General features: G+C 43.2%; 1 protein-coding gene across 1 annotated transcript; it reads right to left on the bottom strand.

The window, feature by feature from the left end:
* Positions 1-1,045: 1,045 nt before the first annotated feature.
* On the bottom strand, positions 1,046-25,462 carry LOC136338283 (transmembrane emp24 domain-containing protein 11). The gene is made up of 5 exons (XM_066280502.1): positions 25,257-25,462; positions 11,362-11,462; positions 3,748-3,873; positions 2,894-3,040; positions 1,046-1,227 (listed from the first exon to the last, which is right to left on the bottom strand). The coding sequence occupies exons 1-5, from the start codon at positions 25,378-25,380 to the stop codon at positions 1,078-1,080; spliced, it is 648 nt and encodes a 215-aa protein (XP_066136599.1). The 5' UTR covers positions 25,381-25,462; the 3' UTR covers positions 1,046-1,077.
* Positions 25,463-26,717: the final 1,255 nt, after the last annotated feature.

The raw sequence follows: 26,717 nt of genomic DNA, 5'->3' as shown, positions 1-26,717 counted from the left end.
TTTTTTAAATTTTGTATTTTCCTGAAGTGAGAACCAGGGAGGCAGTCAAATCCCACATGTGCCTGACCGGGATCCACCCGGCATGCCCACCAGGGGCGATGCTCTGTCCATCTGGGGCATCGCTGTATTGCAACCAGAGCCATTCTAGCACCTGAGGTGGAGGCCATGGAGCCATCCTCAGCGCCCGGGCCAACTTTGCTCCAATGGAGCCTTGGCTGCAGGAGGGGAAGAGAGACAGAGAGGAAGGAGAGGGGGAGGAGTGGAGAAGCAGATGGGCGCTTCTCCTGTGTGCCCTGGCTGGGAATCGAACCCGGGACTCCTGCACGCCAGGCTGATGGTCTGCCACTGAGCCAACCGGCCAGGGCCAGAAACCTTTGATCAGTGTTACCATGCTGTGACATTAACTTCAACCGCTGATGTCTGAAATCACAAAAGTGTAAGTAATCTTCACTTATTGTCATCGACAGGGTATTGGAAACTTTGAGTGACATGACGTATGACAAAACCAGTTTTACCCGAGGCTGATCAATATAAACACAAGTTAAGTTCTGGTGTTTTCTGGTCAGAAAAACACCAAACTTCTAAATAAAGATACAAAACACTTGTAATCGTAAGCAAATAAATATGAGCTCTGCATACATCAAGGGAAAGTTAATGAACACAAGTAAGGCCATTATTTTCCAACCTGTGTATTTCTGTTCAGGGTTACCAGTGAGCTGAGGGCACAAGGCAGGACCCCACCCCAGACAGGATGCCCTTCCATCGCAGGGCCACTTACACCCACACACACTCAGACTGGGACAACCTGGACATGCCATTCACCTCACAAGTATATCTGTGCCCATCGTTGGGATGTGGGGATAAATACACAGATGCACAGGGAGACAGTGTCGATTCCAGACAGTGGTTCTGGTGGGGAAATGGTTGTTTTCTCATCAGTTATAGCAGAATGACTTGGAACAAAACGACCTTATTTGAGGACTTGCTGTGATGTAATATACATTTATGAATGTATTTTAACTTATTAACTCAAACATTATGCAAATTAGCAGGTCATTATTTGTCTTTATTAATAGTTTAAACAAGCTTCTTGGCTATAAAGAAATCTCTAAGGTATTTCATTTGGAAAATTCCCACTGAGATAAAGATTAATGTTTGTGTTAAAGCCCACCATAAAACATTGCTATTTGTGTCTTCACTGGTCATTCGAAAATTTTCTTCACGGTCCTGTACAGAAGAGAGATAGGCAGGTTTAGTTTCTTAAAGTATTTACTGCATGAATTTGAAGGAAAGGTGCTGTATGCATTCATTCATGGTATTTAATGTTTCCTACTTAGCATCTTAAACCTAAGTGTCATTTCTGATTTTTTAAGCCAAGTGTGTTATCATCAAAGACAAGGAGTAAGAATCAACCTTGTGGCCCTGGTCAGGTGGTTTAGTGCAGTGGTCCCCAACCTTTTTTGGGCCATGGCCCGGTTTAATGTCAGAAAATATTTTCACGGACTGGCCTTTAGGGTGGGACGGATAAATGTATCACGTGACCGAGACAAGCGTCAAGAGTGAGTCTTAGATGGATGTAACAGAGGGAATCTGGTCATTTTTTAAAAATAAAACATCGTTCAGACTTAAATATAAATAAGATGGAAATAATGTAAGTTATTTATTCTTTCTCTGTGAACTGGTACCAAATGGCCCATGGACCGGTACCGGTCCGTGGCCCGGGGGTTGGGGATCACTGGTTTAGTGGATAAAGCATTGTCCCTATGCACCAGAGGTCACAAATTCAACCCCGATCAGGTCAGGGCACGTACGAGAAGCAACCAATGAGTGCACAACTAAATGGAACAACTAAGTTAAATGAGTTGATGTTTCTCTCTCTCTCTCTCCCTCTCCTGTCTCCCTTCCTCCCTCATTCCATTCCTCATTCTTTCTCTCGTCAGTGGAAAAAAAAAAAAAAGAATAACCTTGTAAGATGCTTTTGTATTTTGCTGTAAAATATCAGGTATTTAATCTACTATTTTATACATTTGTCACCATTAAGCAAAATGAAAGTTACCAAATAGTGGTAGATTTTTATGGTTTGGATTCTTTAAGTTGGCACTGTGTCAAGCACACCTACCCTCATCTTATTTAAACTGAAGCCTACAGATGACACAAGGTTAGTGAGTGGTGGAGCGTATTTGAGCCCTTGTCTGACCAGAGTCTCCACTAAGTACTGTGGCCCAGAAAACACATAATGTCACAGGAGACAAATTGTGATTTAGAAAGTGGGCATACTGAGCCTCTTCAAATACATGGGTTGTGTTTGGAGTACTGATTTGTTGATTCTGTAAGCTCACACCCTAAAGGTGGCTGGGTCACTGCCTCCTATCCTAGAGAAGCTCACGGTTCAGCAGACAGGGTACAGGATTGCCCTTTCCCCAGACCCTGCGTGTTCACACAGTCTCGCTCAGACAGAAAAACCAAGAGAACAGGCAATATATTCTTTCCTTGGTTCAGGAACTGTCTACAGCGGGGGTCGGGAAACTTTTTGGCTGAGAGAGCCATGAACGTCACATATTTTAAAATATAATTCCGTGAGAGCCATATAACGATCTGTGTACGTTATGCATTAGCCAATAAGAATTTGGTGTTGTCCCAGAGGACAGCTGTGATTGGCTCCAGCCACCCACAAACATGAACATGAGCTGTAGGAAATGAATGGATTGTAATACATGAGAATGTTTTATATTCTTATCGTTATTATTTTTTTTTATTAAAGATTTGTCTGTGAGCCAGATGCAGCCATCAAAAGAGCCACATCTGGCTCGCAAGCCATAGGTTCCCAACCCCCGGTCTACAGAATTACGTTCCTGGAAGGAAGAGATAAAATGAGCCGAACAGGCAGACTGACCCTTTGATAGTTTTGTTCTTTGACTATTTGCTCAATTTGCTCAATCAGATGTTCAAGCTTGAAGCTAACTTCATTAACTTTGTCCTTGGCTTGAGCAATGGCAGCATGAAGGTCATGTTCTCCAATGTGAATGTCTAAGTGGATCCGCTGTGCAGACAGTGAAAAGGAAGAAGTATGTTTTAGAACATTCCCCTTTTCCCTTCATTTTCCCTCTTCGTGTCCTTGGTTCCTTTCTCCTTCCTCTTTCCCCTTTCAAGAGCAGGCGGCCCCCACATTCTTCATCTCCCTTTTTCCTTCACTGCCACGCTAGTCCCTGTTTTACTCAGCAGTGTTCTTTGTAAAATAATGCACCAAATGGTAATCTACTGACCTAAGGGTACTTACACCTTCCTGGACATCAAATTTATTAGGCAGATGTGTTTGGTGCTGAGAATCTTATTCTTCTCAGGAAAATTCTTTACACACAACTGAGTTTCTGACGCTAAAGTACAAATTCTCCTCGTTCATTCTCAGCACATTTAGGAAATAGCCAATCACCATCTACCGTGAAGTGTTTTATTTATTGGAATTCCATTATTCACCCTTAGCCCTCACTTGTTTTCAAGCCTGAATAATCACAGTTCTTTTAACCTTTCTTCACACTTCTTATTTTTCAAGCCCTTTAATCAACTTGTAGCACTCCTTTGAACCCCTTCCAAGCTCTCCAGCTCCCTCCTTGGTTGTCGCGCTGAGATCTGAGCACAGGACTTTAATGTTTCTAGCCAGCCCGGGTGTCATGGTTCTGCATACTGATGTCAAGCCTGAATAGTGTTGACGCTGTGTTCATCAACAGGGACTGGGAGGGGAGTACTTACCAGCTTACTCCCTCCGAATGACACAAGCCTCGTAGAATTAGATTCTAAGCAAATGATGTGTTCGCCAGGTGAATGTGAAGTAAAATAGAATGTTCCTTGCGGACCATATAACTTTGACAATAATACCTAGGATTGAGGATTTTCGTAGTTTATTATCTTCTAGTTGCCATTCTTAAAAGTAAATCTTCTCTATATATCTAGTAAAAATTGTGCAATTCTTAAGAAATCAAATGGCCAATAAACATGAAAAATACTCAGACTTGCTAGTAATAAAAAATATATAAATCATAGTAGGATATCCCTTGTTTGTTAGCAAGTTGGCAAAGATTTAAAAGTGCCCAAGGACATTATTGAGAAATAGTATCTCCAAACACTGTTTTGGGAATGCAAGCTGAACAACCATTCTGGAGAGCAGTTTGGCAGTTTATATTGAACCACTGACCTGGCAGTTCTACCTATAGAAATTTATCCTATAGAAATGCACAAGTAGATAAAGTTATGTGTAAAAGGATATCCAGTGCGATGTTATTTGTAGTAGCAAAATTGCATTTTTGAAATAACTTTAATACCTTTCAGTGGGGACTGATTAAATTCAGGCAAAGCCAAATAAAGAAACATTAACATAGCAATAAAAGAGAGTATTATACCCATATCTGAACTGAAAGTGTCCATCGTACCCTCTGGTAGAGGAGTCAGAATAGAGTCCTTTTTTTCGTTGTTAAAAAAGCATCATTTGTAAAAACACGCATGCACATATATATTTCTGTATGTTTTCATTAGGATTTTAAAGAATATACACCAAACTGGTAATCTTTGTTGGGGAACTTTGAGTTTCTGTTTAGTTTATAAGGAATTAAAAAAACACACACAGGTATAGGACTTTTAGTCTGGCATGTAAGGAGCTTAGAAGTTGTCACTTTGTCCTAACAAGTAAAAAGCTAAACAGAAAGAAATCCACTTCTTCTTTGACCTGTTAGAGAATTGAAGTAACAGGACAAACAGCTGCTTCCAAAATTAAAGAAATGACCAGCAGATACAGAGGACACATAAGAACCTCTGAGAACCAATACTGGGTTCCTTTGACCCAGTACATCATATCCAGCTTTCAACAACAATTATAAGGCACACTAAAAGGCAAGAAGACACAGTTTGAAGAGACAGAGCCAGCATCAGATTCAGACATGCAAGATACTGGAATTATCAGAACAGGAATTTAGAAAAACTATGATTAATATGCTAAGGGCTCTAATGGGAAAAGTAGACATTATACTAGAACAGATGGGCAGTGTAAGCAGAGAGAGAGAAATCCTAAGGAAGAATGAAAAGGAAATGCTAGAGATAAAAATGCTGCTGTAGAAAGAAAGAATGCCTTTGATGAGCTCATTAATACACTGGACATGGCTGAGGAAAAAAATCTCTGAGCTTGAGTATAGGGCAACAGAAACTTCCAAAACTAAAAAGAAGAGAAAAATGACTGAAAAAATGGGACAGGATATTCGAGAACCATGGGACTACTACAGAAGGTGTAACACGCACATAAGAGAATACCAGAAGGAGAAGAGAGAGAGGAACAGAGGAAATATTTAAAGCAACAGTGAGGAAGAACTTCCTCCAAATTTATGCTGTGTACCAAGCCATAGAATCAGGAAGCTCAGAGAACACCAATCAAGTTAAATACCAAAAGAACTACACCTAAGCATATCATATTAAAACTGTGGATATCAAGGATAAAATCCTGAAAGAAGCCAGAAGAAAAAACCCTTAGCTGTAGAAGAGCAAAAATAAGAATTACATTTGACTTCTCAGTAACCATCAAGTAAGAAGAGAGTGGAATGAAATAGTTTTGAAAGAAAAAGAGGGATAAAAAAACCTCACCAGAAAAAAAACAAAAAAACAAACAAAAAAAAAAACAAAAAAAAAACACCTCACCAGCATGGAATTCTGTATTCTGCAAAATTCTCCTTCAAAAATGAAGGAGAAGTAAAGATTTTTCTCAAACAAAAATTGAGGGAATTTGTCACTGATAGACCTGCTGTGCAAGAAATGTTAGAAGAAATTCTTTAGAGAGAAAGAAAACAATGTAGGTCAGAAACTTGGATCTATATAAGGAACAGAAGAGCATCAGGAGTAATAAGTGAAGGTAAAATTAAAATTTTTCTTTTTCTTTACTGACCTAACACATAACAGTCTGTTCAAATTAACAGCAACAGTGTACTTGATGATTATAGTTAATGCATAAGTGAAATGAATGGCAGCAATGCTGCAAGGGATAGGAAGGAAGAATTAGGAGTACTTTGTTATTATAAGGCATTTGCTGTACTTACGAAGTGGTAGAATATTGTTTGAAAATGGACTTGGATTAGTTGTAAATATATATTTCAAACAATAGGGCAGCCACAAAAAATGTTTTAAAAAAATAAAGTATAACTGATATGCTAAGAAAGGAGATAAAATAGAATCACAGATTTCGGTTCAAACTACAAAAGATAGAAAAAGAGTGGAAGACAGTAACAGGAACAAAGAACAAGGGCCGTGATTAGAGAACTGACACATATGGTAAATGTTAACTCAACTGCACCAGTAATTGCTTTGACTATGAGTGATCTAAATGCACTAATTAAAAGATAGACTGTCAGAATGGATCAAAAAACAAGACCCAACTATATATTGTCTATAAGAAACTCACTTTAAATATAAAGACATACAGATGACAAGTTAAGGAATGGACAAAAATATGTATGCTAACTTTAAGCTTACCATAGTCAGAAGGAAGCTGGAGTAGCTTTATTGACTTCTGAAAAAGGGAAACCATCAGGGGTAATGGAGTCACAGAGCATTCATTGTATTGTGATGAAGAGGTCCATTTTCCAAGGAGATAAAACAATCCTATGTATTTACTACAGAGCATCAAACCTTGTTAGTACAAATTGATAAAACTGCAAGGAGTGCCTGACCAGGCAGTGGTGCAGTGGATAGAGCGTTGGACTGGGATGCTGAGGACCCAGGTTCGAGACCCCGAGGTCGCCAGCTTGAGCGCGGGCTCATTTGGCTTGAGCAAAAAGCTCACCAGCTTGGACCCAAGGTCGCTGGCTCCAGCAAGGGGTTACTCGGTCTGCTGAAGGCCCATGGTCAAGGCACATATGAGAAAGCAATTAATGAACAACTAAAGTGTCACAACGAAAAACTGATGATTGATGCTTCTCATCTCTCTCCTTCCTGTCTGTCTGTCCCTATCTATCCCTCTCTCTGACTCTCTCTCTGTCCCTATAAAAAAAAAAAAAAAAAAAAAAAAAAAAAACTGCAAGGAGAAACAAGATTTTACTATGATGGTTGGAAATGCCCACACTTCTCCATCAAAATGGACAGATTCAGCAAACAAAAAATCTGTGAGGACACGGTTGAACTCAATGGTACTGTCACCCAACTGTATATAAGTGACATCTACAGACTGCTTTATCCTACAACAGCAGGTTACTCATTCTTTCCAAGCTCACATGGAACATTCATAAAGATGGACCACACTGGGCTATAAAGTATACCTTAACACATTGAAAATAATAAAAACGTAGTGTCTGCTCTAAGAACACAATGGAATTAAAGTAGGACTCAGTAACAGAAAGGTAGCTGGAAAATCCCAAAATACTTAGCTATTGAAAGTACACTTCTAAATAATAGCACATTAGTCAAGGAATAAATCATAAGAGAGGTTTTAAAATGTTTTGAAGTAAGAGAGGATTCTGAGAAGACGATAGGATAGAAAACACCAGGAATATGTCTCCCTGTCTAGACAACAGTTACAAAGACAGCCCTTGTTAACTGTCTTTAAGGGTGCTGAAGCAAGTAGACTTTGACCTTCAAAGAAATGAATGTAAGCACACCTTTTTACCCCTTTTACAAAAATTAACTCAAAATGCTTCATGGATATAAATGTAAAACACAGAACTATAAAACTCCTAGAAGATAACATAGAAAATCTAGATAACCTTGCGTTTGGTTATGGCTTCTTACATACAACACCAAAGGCATGATCCAGGAAGGAAATGAGAAACTGGACTTTATTAAAATTTAAAACTTATGCTCTGCAAAATACAATGTCAAGAGGGTAAGAAGGCAGGCCACAGAGAGGAAATATTTGTGAAAGACACTTTGATAAAAGACTGTTATCCAAAAATAAACAAAGAACTCTGAAAACCACAATAAGAAAATGTACAAATCAGTTTAAAAGTGGGCAAAAGATCTGAATAGACACCTCATTAAAGAAGACATGCAGAAGGAAAATAAGCATACGAAGAGATTCTCCCACCATATCTCATTAGGGAACTGCAAATTAAAAACAATATTCCTGGGAGAACAGCAGAAATCTGAAACACTGACACCAAGTGCTGACAAGGATGTAAAGCAACAGGAACTCTCATCCAGTGTTGGTGGGTATGCAAAATGGTACTGTGACTTCCGAAGACACTTTGGCCATTTCTTCCAAAACTAAACTTACAGTCCAGCAAATATGCTATTTATTTACCCAACTGAGATGGAAACTTGTATCGACACAAAAGATCTGCACATACATGTTTATAGGAGCTTTATTTATAATTGCCAAAATTCAGAAGCAACCAAGGTGTCCCTCACTAGATGGTCCATCCAGACAATGAAATACTGTTCAGCACTAAAAGGAAATGAGCTATCAAGCCATGAAAAGACATGGAGGAAACTTAAGGGCTTGTTGCTAAATGAAAGAAGCCAACCTGGAAGGCTACACACCGACTTCAGCTATGTGACATTCTGGAAAAGGCAGAACTATGGAGACAATGGAAAGATCAGTGGTTGTCAAAGGTTAGGGAGGAGAGAGGTGAATAGTGGAAGCACAGGGTTTTTAGGGAAATGAAACTACTCTGTGATACTATAATGGAAACCCATAGAATGCACAACAGTATTACTGAACTTTGATGTAAACCATGGACTTCAAGTGATGATAATGTGTCAATGTAGGTTCACTAACTATAACAGAATCACCATCAGTGCTGATAGTGGGGGTGGCTCTGTTTGTGGGGACAAAGGGCATGTGGAAACTGTACTTTCTGCCGAATTTTGCTGTGAACCTAAAACTGCTAAAAAAAAATAGTCTATTAAATCATTGAAACTCAGGTATATATTACAAATAGAGAAATTCAATAAATATTCTTCCTTTTTTTAAGTTTTTAAATTTTGATTTGCAGGAAATTAAAGTATCTTGTCATATACTTAATTCCCTTTAACAAGCTGTTGATTGGGAAATTTTATTAAATTAGATTTCATTCAAGGGTCAGATTATACAATTGATTTCTAACTTTAAACGAATAACAACTCTTCTCTGAAAAACTATTCAGTGACTGGTCATTATCCATTAAATTTAGTTTCTGAATTTTAGTTTTCTATCAAGGAAACTAAACTAGTCTACTTTCAGTGGGTAGTCAAGTCAGCACACGTTTTGAATGCCTACTAGTTTGATGTATTGGGAAAAAAACATACTTGAGTTAAAATTTTGGTGTTGCCACGTACTGACAATGAGATCTTGTCTGTCATTTAATATTTCAGAACCACAGTTTTCTTCTACAAAATGAATTAGGCATATTGGACGTGGAATATGGTAATGAACAATGGAGCACAAAATGCATGTTTGTGTGGTCCATATGTATCATTGATTGGTCTGCCCTGCCTATCCTACTGGCTTGTTTTCTTGAACTGTCAAAACACATGCATGGGAATGGACACATGGTCAGGGGCAACCCATGCCTCAGACACACTGGCCCAAGTAGGAACAGAGTCCTTGCAGGGCAATGACAGGGATCTTAAGAGGGGATCTTAGCTTGTAAGAAATGCTGAAAGTAGAGCTGTTTGTTATCTTGCAAACAGAGGGCCTTCCTGAAAATAAGGCTTGTGGGTGAGAGTGTTGTCTCTCGTAGGCCAAGAGGAGGGTTGGGCATATATTAAGCCAATGATAAAATTTGTTGAATGCAGAATGAATGAAAATATTTCTCCTAGAAGGAGGTATTGTTTCAGGCAGTTGTGTTTTTGAAGAACAAACCTTCTCTATCTTAATAACAGTGAACAGGTTTTTCTATGACAGTTTATTTATTTTTTTTATTTTTATTTTTCTGAAGCGGAAACGGGGAGAGACAGACTCCCGCATGTGCCCGACCGGGATCCACCGGGCACGCCCACCAGGGGGTGACTCTCTGCCCACCAGGGGGCGATGCTCTGCCCCTCCGGGGCGTCGCTCTGTTGCGACCAGAGCCACTCTAGCGCCTGGGGCAGAGGCCAAGGAGCCCGGGCCATCTTTGCTCCAATGGAGCCTCGCTGCGGGAGGGGAAGAGAGAGACAGAGAGGAAGGAGAGGGGGAGGGGTGGAGAAGCAGATGAGCGCTTCTCCTGTGTGCTCTGGCCGGGAAGCAAACCTGGGACTTCTGCACGCCGGGCCGACACTCTACCACTGAGCCAACTGGCCAGGGCCTCTGTGACAGTTTTTAGCACAACTAAGATTTGGGTTCTGGGTTTAATAAACCATGGGGACATTTACAGATTGCTTATAAAAGACTCCTGGAAAAGGACAGGAGACCTAGGCTTTGGTATCACTGGACAAGAAACACAGGAGGTGGCATGCAGGTGACTGGAGTTGGGCAGTGGAACTGTTGTCGGGAAGTGCCAGGTGCACCAAGAGACGACTGCTACAACAGGCAGGAATCAAGTAGTCTAGGTGGAATGGAGTCTCCAGTGAGCCAGCTCCAGTCCCCACATGCGTAGGGGTGTCATGTCTGCCCTGAGCTCAGGCCCATGTATCACCCAGTTTTCAGGAGAATAAGAACATTGTCCTGTCTACATCAAGTACCCTCTTCACACCAGAGGAGATGCCTGTTCTACAAGGCTATGCGCCACCACCACCCTCACCCGATGAGCACATCCCGGAACAACTCCAAGTCCACAGGGAAGTAGTTCTTGCAACTGTATTTGAGTTATTGGACTGAGCAGTACAGAGTATCTTGAACTGGCATGATCAGGTGTGGACATCTGTTATATTCATTGTACAGATGGGAAAATGGAGAATCAAAGCAGGAAAAGAACCTGCACAGGATTCAGCTTGTAGAAGACGGTCTACAGGTTAACTTGGCTGACTCCAAAACCCATGTGCTTTCCACTTGCTCATGGTGCCTCTCCTACTCCTTTACTAAATCCCAGAGAGACCAGACCAACCTGGAGGCTGCTGAGTACTAGAGAAAGCCCCTGCCAGAACACGATGGGGAAGTGGCTTATCTGACCCTCATGCTAGGTGTGGGGGTTGGGAGGAGGTGCGGCCCCTGCCAGAACCATTCGGACTCCTTGGCTGTGGGTCTTTCTGCCCAGCAAGTCCCACAAACCTCAGTTTGTATTGTTTTTAAACTTTCTGCAGGCATCAGCTAGACAAGGCTTGCTGGAGCAGGCACCCTCTCCATCTTTGTGCAGTGTCTTTGTTTGGAGGTCTACACATTAGTAAATGCTACTTAATGAGTGCTTATGCAGAGATTTAAAGAGTTTGTGAGATACACAGCATGTGAATTTTAGAAAATGAAAAATTTTAATAATGCAACATAAAAAAATATTTTACCTCCTCACTGTAAGTTGTAACAGTCACAAACAGCCCCAAACCAGGAGCAGATTCAAGGAAATCATGTCTGACCATGTCCCATTGCTGTATCTTGAAAGACCCTGTTTCAAAAATATAAGATAAGACACTTTATAAAATAAGTGTAAGGAATAGTTATATATGTTTACTTATAAATTAACTTGTATATTTCAGTGTACCCAATCACAAAATCTCACTTTTTTTTAATTCATTTTAGAGAGGAGAGGGAGAGACAGAGAGAGAGAGAGAGAGGAGAGACAGAGAGAAGGGGGGGAGGAGCTGGAAGCATCAACTCCCATATGTGCCTTGACCAGGCAAGCCCAGGGTTTTGAACTGGCGACCTCAGCATTTCCAGGTCGACGCTTTATCCACTGTGCCACCACACAAAATCTCACTATTGAACAGTTTGCACCTTGGTGATTAGGTCACATAGCAGAGTTGGGAAACTGGAATATATAGGAAGATTTGAGCTCCTGGTCCCATCTCACTCTTCTCTACAAGTTACTTCACCGCTCTGAGCCTCAGTTTTCTAGGCAGAGAAGAGGGGACAGTTCGTATTCCTCTCAGGTATCACAGCTGTGAGGACAGTAAAGAAGATAAGCCTATGAAAACTTTCTACCTAGAACGTAACTTTGTGAGGGTCAGGCTGAGACCTTCTCCCACACCTCCTCAGTAGTTCCCCTGCCTTCAGTTTCTCCCTCCTGTGACTTATCCTGAACACTTCCCGCATAATTTCTTCTTGAAGCTTTGGTGTGTTCATGTCAGATCCTTTCACCATTTCCAGAGGCTCCTGCTACAGTTTGGATTCTAAGGAATTTACAGATATTTTCTGAATTTTAATAACATTATGTAGGTAGATACTGCTTTTATGATGATATTACACATGATGAAACTGAAGCATAGAAAAAGGAGTTTGCCAAGGGCACACACCTAGCATGTGGCAGAGTCAGGGTTCAGAGCCAAGCAGTGTATGCCTTTTCTCTCAGCACCAGGCAATGCTGTCTCCACCTTGGGAAAGGTCCTTCTGTGCAGGAGCATGCCTAGATGTTTAAAGAACAGCAGAGTGGCTGGAGGAAGGTTAGCAGGGAGAGAATGGTAGATAAGGTTGAAGGTGTAGCAGGGGCCCGACCACGGAAGGCCTACTGGTCTATTGTAAGGATTTGGGGAAGCAGTTGGTTGAAAGAGTGAAATTATGTGATTTTCATTTTGAAATTTTTGTGTGAGAAAAGAATGTAGAAGCATGAAGAGTGGAAAGGTGGAAGGCTATCATCATAATCTAGGTGGCGTGGACCAGGTACTAGTGGTGGAGGCTGTAAAAAGTGTTGCATTCTGTGTTATTATTCCTATTTTACAAGTTGGAAACTGAGTCTCAGAGATAAAGTCACAGCCCAGAATCATCTAGTAATAATAAGTTGTAGAGGCAGAATTCCCAGTGAAGTTATTTGCCTCCAAAGCCCAGAACTACTTCCAGTGCACATTGCCTTCCTGGGAGGCAAGAGGACAGCCCCCACAGGGACCTGAGATGGGAGCTTCACCCTCGTGCTGACTGCAGGGGACAGCCTTGGAAAGTGAGAGAGTGGAGAACAATTGAGAGAGTACATTTCCTGGGACAGAAGGCTTCAGTTTGAAGCTTGCCTGCGCTGAGTGACTGCAGCCTTAAACATCTTTTGAATGGACCTAGCCTCTTCCCTTCAGAAGTTTCCTACTATATATAATGTATGCTCTATACTTTTTAGAATGGTCTACTTCAAGAAGTTCTTTTAAAAGTATCATTGATTCTGGAAAAGACAGAGCAAGTGCATTCTACCCTGTTCCTCCTGCTCCTTACAGCTGAAAGCACTGGGAAACTGTCAGAAGACTCTGAAAGGTGGAGAAACAAGCTCACTGGCTAAGGACCTCGTGACTCAGAGCGTGACTCAGCAGTACATTGAGTTTGTTTCCCCCCCACCTATATTTCTACACCTAGGAGCTAGAGCAATGTGCAACCGACAAAATTGAGAGAGGAAAAACTGAGAAAGTCCACTGAAGAAACCTCTCTAGCCAAAGGATCTGGAATAGGGTGATCCTGTGGATTGGAACCTGTCCAAGTGTACCTATTCTGTTCCAAAAGAAAGAAATTGGACCCATCTCCACTGGACACTTCACATGTGGAACCTGTCAGGATGCCTGCCCTGCATTAAGGACAGCAAAGAGGCAGCACCCGTCTTCAACCCTGGAGAGCTGAGGGAGGATCACAGAGAGGAGGGACCTGGAGAAAGGGATCTTTTAGACTATATCTGAAGTTATGCAGCACACTTCTGAGCAGCCTGTACATGTAACCAACCAGAATTAACATAGCAAAAACTTTGAGACTCTCCCTGTGGTGTGGAATACTGCCCAGGTCTCAAGTTGGCCAACATGCAGCACACAGGCAGGGTAGACCAGAACAGCAGTGCAAAGTCTCAGAAAACTAAGTTAACATGAGGGTGTATTCTGAATCGAAATGGATTGACAGCCTGCTGAAACAATAATTAAATAGGATTCATAGTCATACATAATACTCAAAATGCCCAGGATACATTACAGAATTACTCAGCATACCAAGAATCAGGAAAATCTGAACTTGAATGAGAAAAGACATTTAATAAACACCAACAGTGCACTGACATGGATGTTGGAATTATCTGACAAGAATTTTAAATAGCCATCATAAAGTAAATCAACTAGAAGTTGGGACACCCTTAAAAGAATGGGAAAATAGGAAGTCTCAACGAAAGAGAAATGGCACACAGGAGAAGCACCCATCTGCTTCTCTACCCCTCCCCCTTTCCGTCCTCTCTGTCTCTCTCTTCTCCTGCAGCCAAGGCTCCATTGGAGCAAAGTTGGCTCCAGCGCTGGGGATGGCTCTATGGCCTCTGCCTCAGGTGCTAGAATAGCTCTGGTTGCAACAGAGCGACGCCCCAGATGGGCAGAGCATCGCCCCCTGGTGGGCATGCCGGGTGGATCCCGGTCGGCCACATGCGGGAGTCAGTCTGACTGCTTCCCCGTTTCCAACTTCAGAAAAATACAAAAAAAAAAAAAAAAGAGTAGAAATGTATAAAAGAAAAAATGGACACATTAGAACAGGAAAAACACAATATTTGAAATTGAAAACTTAATAGACACAGTAAAAGAGTGGAGAGGATAGAAAAGAGTCAGTGAACTTGAAATTAGATCAATAGAAATAATCAAATCTATTCAATGGAAAGAAAATAGATTGGAAAAAAAAAAGAGCTTCATGAACCTGTGGGACAGTACTCGAAGGTTTTAGTTTACAAATCCCAGAGAAGAGTACAATCATGCCTCAGATGTTGCAGGTCAATCCAGACCACTTCAATAAAACATATATTGCCATAAAGTGAGTCATGTGAAGTTTTTGATGTTCTAGTGCTTGTGAAAGTTATGTGTACACTATACTGTAGTCTAAGTGTGTAATAGCATTATGTCTAAAAAACAGCATGCATAACTTAATTAAAAATACTTTATTGCTAAAAATGCTGGTATCATTTGAGCCTTCAGCAAGTTGTAGCCTTTTTTGCTGGTAGAGAGTTGTACCTTCAATTTGTAAAAATGCAACATCTCCAAGCACCAAAAGCAAAGCTCAATAAAGTGAATGTGCCTATGCAGGACTGAATAAACATTGGAAGAAATGATAGCTGAAAACTTCCCAGACATGTTGAAAGAAAAAAGCCTACAGAATCAAGAAGCTGAGTGAACACAAAGCAGGATAAGTTTCCCCAAAGCCTTCACTGGAGACACCATGATCAAATTTTTTCAAAATTAAAGACAAAAAATATATGTGGAAATAGAGCAAACAATGCATTACTGGTAGAACAATTTGAATGACAGTAGATTTCTAATCAGAAATATGGAAGTTAGAAAGAAATGGCACATTTCTCAAGTGTTGAAAGAATTGTCAAACAAATTTATATTCACCAAGCATATCCTTCAGAACAAAGGCAAAATATTCTTAGCTCAAGGGAAACTAAGAATACCTGCTTTACTAGAATACCTGCTTTGAAATAATGGCTAAACAAAGTTCTTCAAACAGAAAAAAAAATGATAAGGAAACTTGGAATATCAGAATGGAGAATATCTCGTTTCCTGATATTAGCATTAGAGAGGAGAGCAGAAAAGGCCACGTGGAGGAGGCCAGGAGAAGCAGCCAAGCGGGTGGAGTGCTGAGGGAGAAGCCAGTTTGTACAGAGAGAAGATGGGGAACAGAGGTGAATAAGTCTGGTGAGGGAGATACCTTTGATTCTAGGAAACTCGAATAAGTCAGTAGCTTTGTGAGCACTGAATGAGTGGGTTTTGGAGCCCACTGTGTGTATTTCTTGCCCGCTGGATACAAGCTAGGATTAAAGATGATGGCCCACCAAAAAAAAAAAAAAAAAAGAATGGAGAGAACAATGAAAAGGGTAACTATCTTGGGAAACAGATTGTTTTTTCAAAAGACAGTTTTTAAATGTTTGATAGTTGAAAGCAAGAAAGAAAATCTGATGGTTCTCAAAGTATATAGATGTAATATTTAAGACAGCTACATTGCAAAGGGTGGGAGGGCAAAGGGACTTACGTGGTAGTGAAGTTCTATATTCTGCTTGAAATGGTAAAATATTGATTCTCCTACACTGATAAGTCAGATATGTGTATTGTAATCCCAAGAGCAACCACCAGGAACAACTATACAAACAGAGTGAAATATACTACAGATGATGCAAAATGCGATATTACAAAATGTTCAAGTGGCCCACAGGAACGTAAGGAGTGGAAAATGGGAACAAAAATCAGACCTAAATTCTGGCATATCAATAATTACATTACATATACTTAGGTCAGGTAGCTCAGTTGGTTAGAGTGCTGTCCTGGCGTGCAGGAGTCCCGGGTTTGATTCCTGGCCAGGGCACACAGGAGAAGCGCCCATATGCTTCTCTACCCCCCCTCTCCTTCCTCTCTGTCTCTCTCTTCCCCTCCTGCAGCCAAGGCTGTATTGGAGCAAAGTTGGCCTGGGCGCTGAGGATGGCTCCATGGCCTCCTCCTCAGGTGCTAGAATGGCTCTGGTCGCAGCGGAGCGACGCCCCAGATGGGCAGAGCGTCGCCCCCTGGTGGGCATGCCAGGTGGATCCAGGTCGGGCGCATGTGGGATTCTTGACTGCCTCCCCATTTCCAACTTCAGAAAAATTAAAAAAAAAAGAATCAAACAATGAATGCATAAATAAATGGAACAACAAATCAATGTTTCTTTCTCTCCTTCTTTTTCTAAAATTAACAAACTCAAAAAGTAGTAATTATATTACATGTAACTGGTCTACACAGAGATGTGACAAAGATGGTAGGATGAATGTTTTTAATGACCCAATATTATGCGGTCTACAAGAAATTCATTTTGGATATAATGCTACAGGCAGGTTAAAAGTAAAATTACAAAAAGACACACCATTCTGACATATGTCATAAGAAAGCTTGAGTGGCTTTACAATGATCAGATAAAGACTTCAGAGCAAAGAAAATTACCAATGACAAAGGTAATAATTATAATTATATAATGATACAGGGGTCAATTCACTAGGACGATGTCATCATCCTACATGCATTAAAGAGAGATTCAAAGCACATGAAGTAAAACTACGGAAAGGAGAAATAGACCCCAGTAACTGGTAGAAATGCTAGACAATGTCTGCAAGGAAACAGAAGAACAAGCAGCACTGTCGACTAGCAGGACCAACCTGACATTTGTAGAACATCCCCCAACAACAGCGGAATACTTGGAGCACTCTCACTGACTCACCCTGATCGGCACCTTTGCTGAGGCAGTTGAATGTCCTGAAGAAAAGCACATAGCCATGCTGACTGGTGGCTTCCCAAATATATGACCACATGGATGCCTCTGTTGTGTTTTCCCATTCTCCAACTGGTTCCTGCTGCTCTGCTCTTCCTGCAGTCCAGCCCCACCTCTGAGATGGTTCTTACCACCAAGTATGCTCACTCCCTGTCTGCCTGCCTCTGGTGGGAGTGGTTGGGGTGTCCCTTCTCTGACAGTGGCCACCCTCCCACTTCTTTGGGACTTGGCTCTTGTCACTCTTTCAGACTTGCCCACACTGGGCTCTTGTCAGCGGTGCCAGCTGTTCTGGTTGTCATCCTGTGCCTGCACTCTGTAAGGTTCTGGAGTGCAAGGGACATGCTGTATCCTCTTCCTTGTGCGGCTGGGGCCTGGCAGTAAGCCAAGAGCAGTGTTTGTCTCCATAATAGAGGCTCCATAAGGATTTGTGGGATTAGTAGAAATGCCCTCCAGTACATGTTCAGTAAAGTGTTTTGAATGAATGTCAGTGGAGTCATTGTTAAAACACCAGTGTCCTTGGCACACTGCCTGAGTCCTCAACGAGTGAGGTAGTTTTTGTTTGCCTTCACCATCATCCCCCAGCCCTGTGCGCCCCCTAACCTGAACCCCTGAATAGGAAGGAAGCGTAGGGCAGGTGTTATGCCCCTAGGCTACCACCAGATGGCAGGAGAGAAGCACTGCTCGGGCACAGTCTGGGAGAGCCAGCCTTCTGGTATGGATGGAACAGCCCAGGTGACAGCACATATACAGAGCAGGGACAGGCTGTTCCGTTGTGCTTCTCACCACATGATGGCACAATGGTATGGGTTTCTGGCTAGAAACAGACACTCGAGCAAAACATTGAACTGCATGCCTCAGTTTCCCCATTGGTAAAACCAGGATGGTAAAGGCATATCTGTTAGGGTATGAAGAATAAATTAGTATTTGTAAGCTGCTTACCACAGAACTTGGCACATTTTTTTTTTCTGTATTTTTCTGAAGCCGGAAATGGGGAAAGACAGACAGACTCCCGCATGTGCCTGACCGGGATCCACCCGGCACGCCCACCAGGGGGCGACGCTCTGCCCACCAGGGGGCGATGCTCTGCCCCTCCAGGGCATTGCTCTGTTGCGACCAGAGCCACTCTAGAGCCTGGGGCAGAGGCCGAGGAGCCATCCCCAGCGCCCAGGCCATCCTTGCTCCAGTGGAGCCTCGGCTGTGGGAGGGGAAGAGAGAGACAGAGAGGAAGGAGAGAGAGAGGGGTGGAGAAGCAGATGGGCACCTCTCCTGTGTGCCCTAGCCGGGAATCGAACCCGGGACTTCTGAATGCCAGGCCGACGCTCTACCGCTGAGCCAACCGGCTAGGGCCGAACTTGGCACATTGTGAGCACCATACAAGCACTTGGTAAGTGATTTTGGACATTATTATGGGCTTTCAATATGCAGTGTTTTCTGTCAGTTCGCATCGAGTCCCCCAATCCTGTAAAGCTGGTATAGTAATCCCCACTGTCTCAGAGGAGTTGTCTGAGGTCTAAGTGACTTCTCTGGAACCATCCAGACAATAAGAGGGTGAACAGGATAAAGACTTAGCTCAGTTTACTAACAGAGGGCCTTGCTCTCACCACAAAGTACACTCCCCACCTGGGGACTCTGAGTGCTTCAAACCAGTGTGGTTCCTACATAGCTTGCAGACCAGCCTCAGTGCCCAGACACCCTTCCTCTGGGGTGTGCGTTCAGTGGACACTGGCTGCCAGCTGACTGTGTGCAGGCCGGTTGCCACCGCCGTGCAGACACCCTCTCCCAGTCGCCTGTAGGTGCCTCTCCTGGTCTCCCCGGACCCATTGCACAGGCTGTTCAGGCACTCTGCTCTGACCTGTGACCCTGCTGTGCTTGTCCTTTCTGCTCCTAACCGTGGGTCCCTGAGGCCAGAACCGTAGCCAGTTGAGTTGATATTAGGAAAATAAAATGTATTTCTTGTAGGAATTTTAGGAAGTAAAAATCCTCTCTTGGAGTTCTCTGTATTCAGTATGATCCTTCCAAACTTTTTTTCTGTAAGTACATATTATATGCACCACCTCTCAGCCACACAGCACCTCACTGCTACCCTCCTACCTGGAATCTCAAAAAAGTTCACAGTTGTAGGAAAAACCAAGGGTCCTCAGGGAACCTTGAGCATTCTAGAAGGGATTACTCTGGGTTCCTAATATGTGAAAGCAATTGCTTTCCATGCCCAAGTCATACCGGGGTCAACCAGACAACTGGTGCTTACACACTTCACACGTCACACATGCTTGATCAGTGTGAAACTCAGCCAGTTATCACAACCGGATCACCCTGGTCAAAACATGGTCAGCATCCCAAATGCCCTGCCACTCACTAACACCTCTCCCCTCCCTAAGGCAACCTCCATTCCTACTTCTAAAGACAGGTGATTGCTGTCTCTGAACCTTACGTAAGGATGTGCATGCTTGTGTTGGCCCCCAGTCAACCTGTGTTTGTGAGGCCTGTCTGCTGCTTACTGTTTCACTCTCCACAGGTGACTATTTTATTTTCCATCTGTCTCCTGATGGACTTTGGGCAGGATCTGGTTATCAGCCATTACAAATGGTGCCACCATGAAGAGTCTCATGCATGTGAGCTAATGTATGTGTTTGTTGGGGTCACAGATGTGTCTGTGTTCAACTCCTGTAAATGCCATGCAGTGGAAGTCCAGGGCCTGAGAGTGCAAGGGTTGCCCGTGGGCTTGCACACTTGACGCTTTCTGCTTTTTTCATTTCGCATTCACTGGTGTGTGCATCTCAGTGGGCTTTGCTCCGTGTTTCCCTGATGACTAACAAAGCCTAACCCCTTTTCGTCTACTTCCCAGCTACTAGGGTCTCCTCTGAGCCATCTGGCCAGGGTGGAATTCCTTCCTTTTCAAGGCTGAATAATATTGCATCATGCTTTGTTTATCCACTTATCTGTTGATGGACTCTTGGGTTGCTTCCACCTTTTGGTTGTTGTGAATGATGCTGCTGTGAACGGGTGTCTGAGTCCTTGCTTTTACTTCTTTTGTGCACCTACTCAGAGCAGAAGTGCTGGGTCGTCATATCCGCATTATTTTCTTCTGTTTCTGAGGCCCCTGGGCTCAGTCTGAGTCTGGGCTTCGCCTGAAATCTCATCTCTCCTGGCTTCTTTTCCTCTGGTTCCTGGGAGCATCTCCTTAATGAATCACTTGCACTTGAATCCTTGTCTTAGAATTGCTCCAGAGAGCACCCAACCTCAGACACCCCCAGGTGTGGCGTGGTCTTCTGCGAAGACATGAATGGGAGTCATAAATAATAACACTTATTTAACGTCTCCTGTCTCCTAGTTCCTGATAAGTTTTGCTCTGAAGAAAAACACAGCAAACTTGGTATGTGGCAAGTGCAGTCATATCTGGGACCTTCAAAAGGGAGCAACCAGGAGCTAACTCATTGGTTCAGAATTTTAATTATTTTCTCTTTAATGATGTGCTGCTCCATGGCACCTTTTCATTTCTCTCAGTGCTTGCCTGTTTTTTGTTTTGTTTTATTTTTTATTGATTTGAGAGAGAAACAGGAAGGGAGAGAGGGAGTAGCATTAACTTGTAGTTGCTTCACTTTAGTTGTTCACTGATTGCTTCTTGTACATGCCTTGACCAGGGGCTCAAGCCAAGCTAGTAACCCTTGCTCAAATCAGCAACCCTGCGCTCAAGCTGGTGAGCCCAACCTCAGGTTTTGAATGAGGAACTTTCGTGTTCTGGGTTAATGCTCTATCCACTGTGCCACCGCTGGTCAGGCAGTGCTTGCCTTTTATAAGGGACTAACAGCCTTGGTTTTCAAAAAATGTCACAAAGACTAGCAGGTGTCATCACTTGCTGTCATCAGGCCATCAGCTGGGACTTACACCACAGCCCCTCAGAGGTCCCTCTCTGCTCCTCCTCTCTGCCTGAAAGACCTCTCTCCTCTTTTTTCACTTAAGACAATCTGGAATCTATTATTAAAGAATAGTATTACTAAGAGAGCTAAGAGAAACACCATAAAAATATAGAATTTGCCCCTGGCCAGTGGCTCAGTGGATAGATCTTTGACTTGGCATATGGATGTCCCGGGTTCAATTTCCAGTCAGGACACACAGAAGTGACTGTCTGCTTCCCCCCCCCCTCTCCCTTTTCTCCCTTTTCTCCCCCTTCTCTCCCCCTTCTCTCCCTTTTCCCAGTGGCTTGATTGGTTTGAGCGTGGCCCTAGGCACTGAGGATAGCTCTGTCAGAGTGCGACAGCCTCAGGCACTGAAAATAGCTTTGTACTTGAGCATCAGTTCCAGATGGGTTTGCCAGGTGGATACTGGTCAGGGCGCATGTGGGAGTCTGCCTCGCTGTCTCCCCTCCTCTTACCTAAAAAAAAATAATAATGCAGCATTTGTTTGACTTTGAAGCTTCTAAGAAATCACAAGCAAGATTCTTACTCTACATTTAGCCATGGCACCCTAGGCTGATGCGTTCCCAGGTGCACAGGTTTGATTTTGTCATCATCTTCTCAGTCCCCAGGAAGGGAATACAGCCTTTTCTCTTCTTCTCAGGAAATTTTCTTCCTTTGGGTAGTGGAGGAAGTGTTAGCTAGAGTTGCAGCCACACCTGCTTTGCTAGTAGCTTAGGGCTGACATTGGGAGGTCAAGTGACAAGGTTGGAGACAGAGTCCAAGAGGGTGGGAACCAACATTGGCAATCACCTGTATCCAGTCACTACCATGCCAGGTGTTGCTCTGGGGCAGGTGTAGCCTTAACTTACAGATAAGGAAACAGCTCAAAGTCACCAGCTATTGGGCAACAAAGGCAGCTGCAAAGCACACCTTGTTGATTCCTAAATCAAGTCTATTCCCCTGTGGCGCTCTGTGCTGCCTTCATCGAGGGAGGTGGAAAGCTAAGTCCTTGAATTCCTTGTGTCTATTTTTAGTCCCAAAGAGCAAAATCACACTTTCAGGTAGATTTTGATACCTGGCTCTGAGGTCTCTCTGGAACTTTCTAGATGGGTGTATTTCGTTGGACACCATTGGACCCTCAGAGCTGTGAAGAGAGAAATGAGTAGCTGGCTGTGCTCTTCCTGAATGAGGGATATCAGACATGGTCTCAGGTCCCCACAGATGCTAGAAAAACTTAAAGTCTGTTTTCATTTTAGTGGTGACCTGAAAATTGAATGTGAGCATGTTCTGGATCAGCACTCCCTAACCAAGTATATTTGACGCGTAAGTTCACGATCAAGTCAGATTTCACAGGAAGTGGCAGTTTTGCGATGGCTGGGTGAGACAAGGGAGGAACTTAGAGCCATTTCCTGCAGCACAGGTGGGCTGTGCTCCTGGCCCACAGCAGTCAGAAGTGTGTCCACACTGCAAGCAGGTGAACTGGCCAGGGTCCTGGCTTCAGATCTAGGGGCTTGCAACGTACAGTGAACAGAGCAGACAGTAAATATGAAATGAAATTTTTTCATAAAAGGAATTTTTAAAAGGAATGTGTAAGACTTGTATCTTGGGGTACACTGTTATGTTACTTAGCACACCTAAGTAAGGGGCTGATGATTTAGGACATGATTACAGTTCAGGGAAAATAACAATGAGTGGAGACTTAATTGATGGTCTGTGTGCTCAAATTCCTTTAAAAGAAGTTTGTAAGAGTGAAGTAGGAAACACGTCTAGACATCTTTCTGTTATTAAACCCCACATCGTTGGTTTCTGTGCCCCTTTAACTCCAGGGGTACTGATTTTCTTAAAGTCTATTTTATACTCACTTTCCTTCAGTTCATATTTATGTGTATGTCTTTCCATTCTTTTACATTAATCCTTTCCCTATATTAAAGGTGTTTCATTTAGAAACAGCGTGTAATTGTTTTGTTTTTAAATCCAGTCATCCTTATCTTTTCATTGGAGCTTTGCCCATTTGCACTTTAGTGTAATGTAGTTGGGTTAAGCTACTGTCTTGCTGTTTGTTTTCCATGTGTCCTGGTCATTCCTTCTTACCTTTTTCCTTTTCTTTCTGTTAGCATATTAAACATTCTGGAACTTTAAAACCTCATTCTCTTTTATTTATTTTTAATTTTTGAATTTTTTTTCTTTTAAAGACTTTATTTATTCATTTTAGACAGGAGAGAGGAGAGAGAGAGAGAGAGAGAGAGAGAGAAGAGGGAGGAGCAGGAAGCATCAACTCCCATATGTGCCTTGACCAAGCAAGCCCAGGGTTTTGAACCGGTGACCTCAGCATTCCAGGTTAACGCTTTATCCACTGCGCCACCACAGGTCAGGCCCCTCATTCTCTTTTAAAGAGAAATTTAAACAAGTGACCTGACTTGTTTCCATGTTGTCTCAGTAAGTACAGTAGTCTTTAGAAGCTGAGTTCTGAACCTAAAGAATTGCACGGGGTGATGGCTACAGAGACAACAGAGTGGGGAGAACAGAGGTGGAGGCTTGAGGAGGCAGGGGAGGGGGCCAGTGGAGGTGGGGAAGACCAGAGCAGGACAAGGAAGTGGGTAGGCTAAATGTCTGAGAGACAAGGACTAAAAGAGGTTCCTGATTTGGAATGAGAGGCCAGCCAGACTGAGACCTGTCCTTGCAGCTGCTGAACATTGTTGCACCACATTTGCCTTATGCCTTAGACCGTCTAGTGGATCAGGTGATTCTCTGGCTCACTGCCAATGTGTTTGTCCCAGGCCAAGTCCATTCAGCTGGTGGGCCTCAAGGCAGCAGACAGGGGGAAGGACTACTACTCCTTTTTCTTACTCTTTGCCATCCTTTCAAATGCAGGCTGAAAAAGTCACAGGTTACTGGGAAAATGGCCACCTGCTATTCACCCAGGAGTTGGAACATCCCTGCAATGAAAAAGTTGGGGTCTGGGAACACAAACAGTATATTCTGTGTGTCTGGCTGGGTCCTATGAGCTCTACCAATATCAATTCAGTCATCATCACAATAGAAAGAAATAGGCATCGTTATTATTTCATCCTGTTTTACAAATGAAGCAGAGAAGTTAAGTCCCTTGCCCAAGGCACAGAGTTATTAGATGGCAGACCTGGGACCTGAATCTGGGTGGTCTTATTCACACTTCACAGTCCCAAACTCAGCTTCTTCCCACAGTGACCATGCCAGCAGTGAGGCTCTGACACCACCCAGTGCTTCTCTGTATGTTTTCTTTGCCGTCGACTCATCCCCAACAGCTGTCTCACTTTGCAGCCTCTTCCTTTACCTCCACATGCGGTGCATTATTCAGCTCTGCAAGATATGTTCTATTAGTCTTTGCAATAGAACATATCACTTTGCAATGTGACGGCCAAGATAAACAGAGAAGAACTTGACACAATTGAACTGGACATACGAATCCATAATCAACACTGACAGAAAAAGGTGCATTTACATACTGCTCTTTTTTTTCTTTTGGGATGGAAATCAGGGCACCTGATGTTGTTTCTGATTTGAGTGTTGAACATACTAGAGTTTCTATGCAATTCTGAGACCCTGGCACTTGCTTCTTCCTCAGCAGGCCAGTGGAGCTCACCGGGTTGGGGGGACTGGGTGATGGTGGGAATGAGCAGAAGTCCCACGACAGGGCAGGTTCCATGGGCAGCCAGTGTGGCACCAGTGTCAGGCCTGCAAAAGCGTGGCCCCTTAGTGCCTCACCCTGTGGAACACGGACAGTCAGAGGACACGTTAGTGTCTGCTGTTTTGCCTGTTTTACTGGACTTATCTAGAGCCCTCACATACTTTTGGAGAATTCAACCATACTTAGCAGAATTAATGGCATCAGAATCTTTCACTGAGGGAAACCTGACAACCGGAAAAACAAATCAAGTCTGGATTCTGCGGGGTTGCATCTGGGTTTCCTGCTTATGAATTATGCAGTTTACTCTAAAGGCTGTTTTCATGTTGGGTTTGCATGACTTCATAAACTTTCTCAAGAGAAACCACAGTATGATACTGACTGCTAAACAATGTACACAGCAGTGGTCATGAGGCCACAGCGTAGCATCCTGAGCTCAACGTTCGACAGAGCACATCTCACCTACCTGTGATCAGAGTGTCACTTGGAATGTCCTCTATGATGCATTTCTCCTCTCGTTCCCCCACATGGAAATAAAAAGCAGTTGCAAGTGAAAAACAGAAACTTAAAAGAAACATTAGCTTTTGCATGTCTGTCACCACTCCCGGTAGACACTTCGGTAGTGCTTGCTTTCAAGTGGGTCAGTTGCAAGCGATGCTGCTCTTTGAGTGCTTGTATTTCAGTGGAAACGTCTGTAAATTGATTTGTGTGAGAAGTGACATGTGGTGGCTACCCTTAAGCAGGTGTTTCAGCAAGTCCCAGTGAACAGGACAGCTGAACCTTGGGGCATTTCCAAGCATGATGACATCAGAATGCCTTCTGACCTGTTATTTTTAAAGGATTTTGAAGTTCTAGTGGAATGAAATGCAGTGCGGGCCTGGAGGAAACCAGAGAGTGCCAAGCCCAGCTGATGCCGGGTCCCCAAACCCACACGGCCATTTTCTGGTGGTCTCCACTGCTTAGCAGGACGTGGGTCGGGGAGGAAGTGAGTGAAGACTGTGTCCTGGGGTTAAGAAATGAGAGGAGGGGCATGCAGAGGTGGAGAATGGGTGTGGGAAGAAGAAACAGGCGTGGAAGTGTGGTTGGAGGAACAAGAAGGTTGCTGAGATGGGACACACTGGAATCGGAGGTGGTGACAGCCTGAGTTTAGCTGAGGCCTCGCCCTGATCAAGACTCTCTGAGTCTCAGTTTCCTCATAAAAAAAGGAATTAAAATCACTCAGTGTGATCCATTAGATCCTTTCAGTTCTGGCATCCAATGTATTTTTTTTATTAAAGTTTTTATTTTAAAATATTTATACAATAGATTCACAAAGAGTTGCAGAACAGTTTAGAGCTCCCAAATGCCCGTCATGCAGCTCCACCCAGTGGTGACATTTCACATAACTAAGAGACCACATAAGTGCACTGTGGAATTGAAATTGGACATTTCACTGTTTCTCTGAGCATCTTTAAAAAGGTCTTTGTCTATTAGATCTGCCATTAGATACTTTTCAGGGACAGCTTTGTTGGCTTTTTTTTTCTTACAGAGACAGAGAGGGATAGACAGGGACAGACAGGAACGGAGAGAGAGATGAGAAGCATCAATCATCAGTTTTTTGTTGCGACACCTTAGTTGCATTGATTGCTTTCTCATATGTGCCTTGACCACGGGCCTTCAGCAGACCGAATAACCCCTTGCTCGAGCCAGCGACCTTGGGTCCAAGCTGGTGAGCTTTGCTCAAACCAGACGAGCCTGCCGCGCTCAAGCTGGCGACCTCGGGGCCTCGAACCTGGGTCCTCCACGTCCCAGTCCAACGCTCTGTCCACTGTGCCACCACCTGGTCAGGCTTATTCTTTTCTTTTGGGTTGTCCGTACTTTCCTGTTTCTTTGTAGCCTGTGATTATCTGTTGAACACTGGACATTTGGATCTAATGCTGTGGTACCT

The sequence above is a fragment of the Saccopteryx bilineata genome, chromosome 5 (assembly GCF_036850765.1).
Source record: "Saccopteryx bilineata isolate mSacBil1 chromosome 5, mSacBil1_pri_phased_curated, whole genome shotgun sequence".
Classification (NCBI taxonomy): domain Eukaryota; kingdom Metazoa; phylum Chordata; class Mammalia; order Chiroptera; family Emballonuridae; genus Saccopteryx; species Saccopteryx bilineata.
This window is presented reverse-complemented; position numbering and strand designations above follow the sequence as displayed.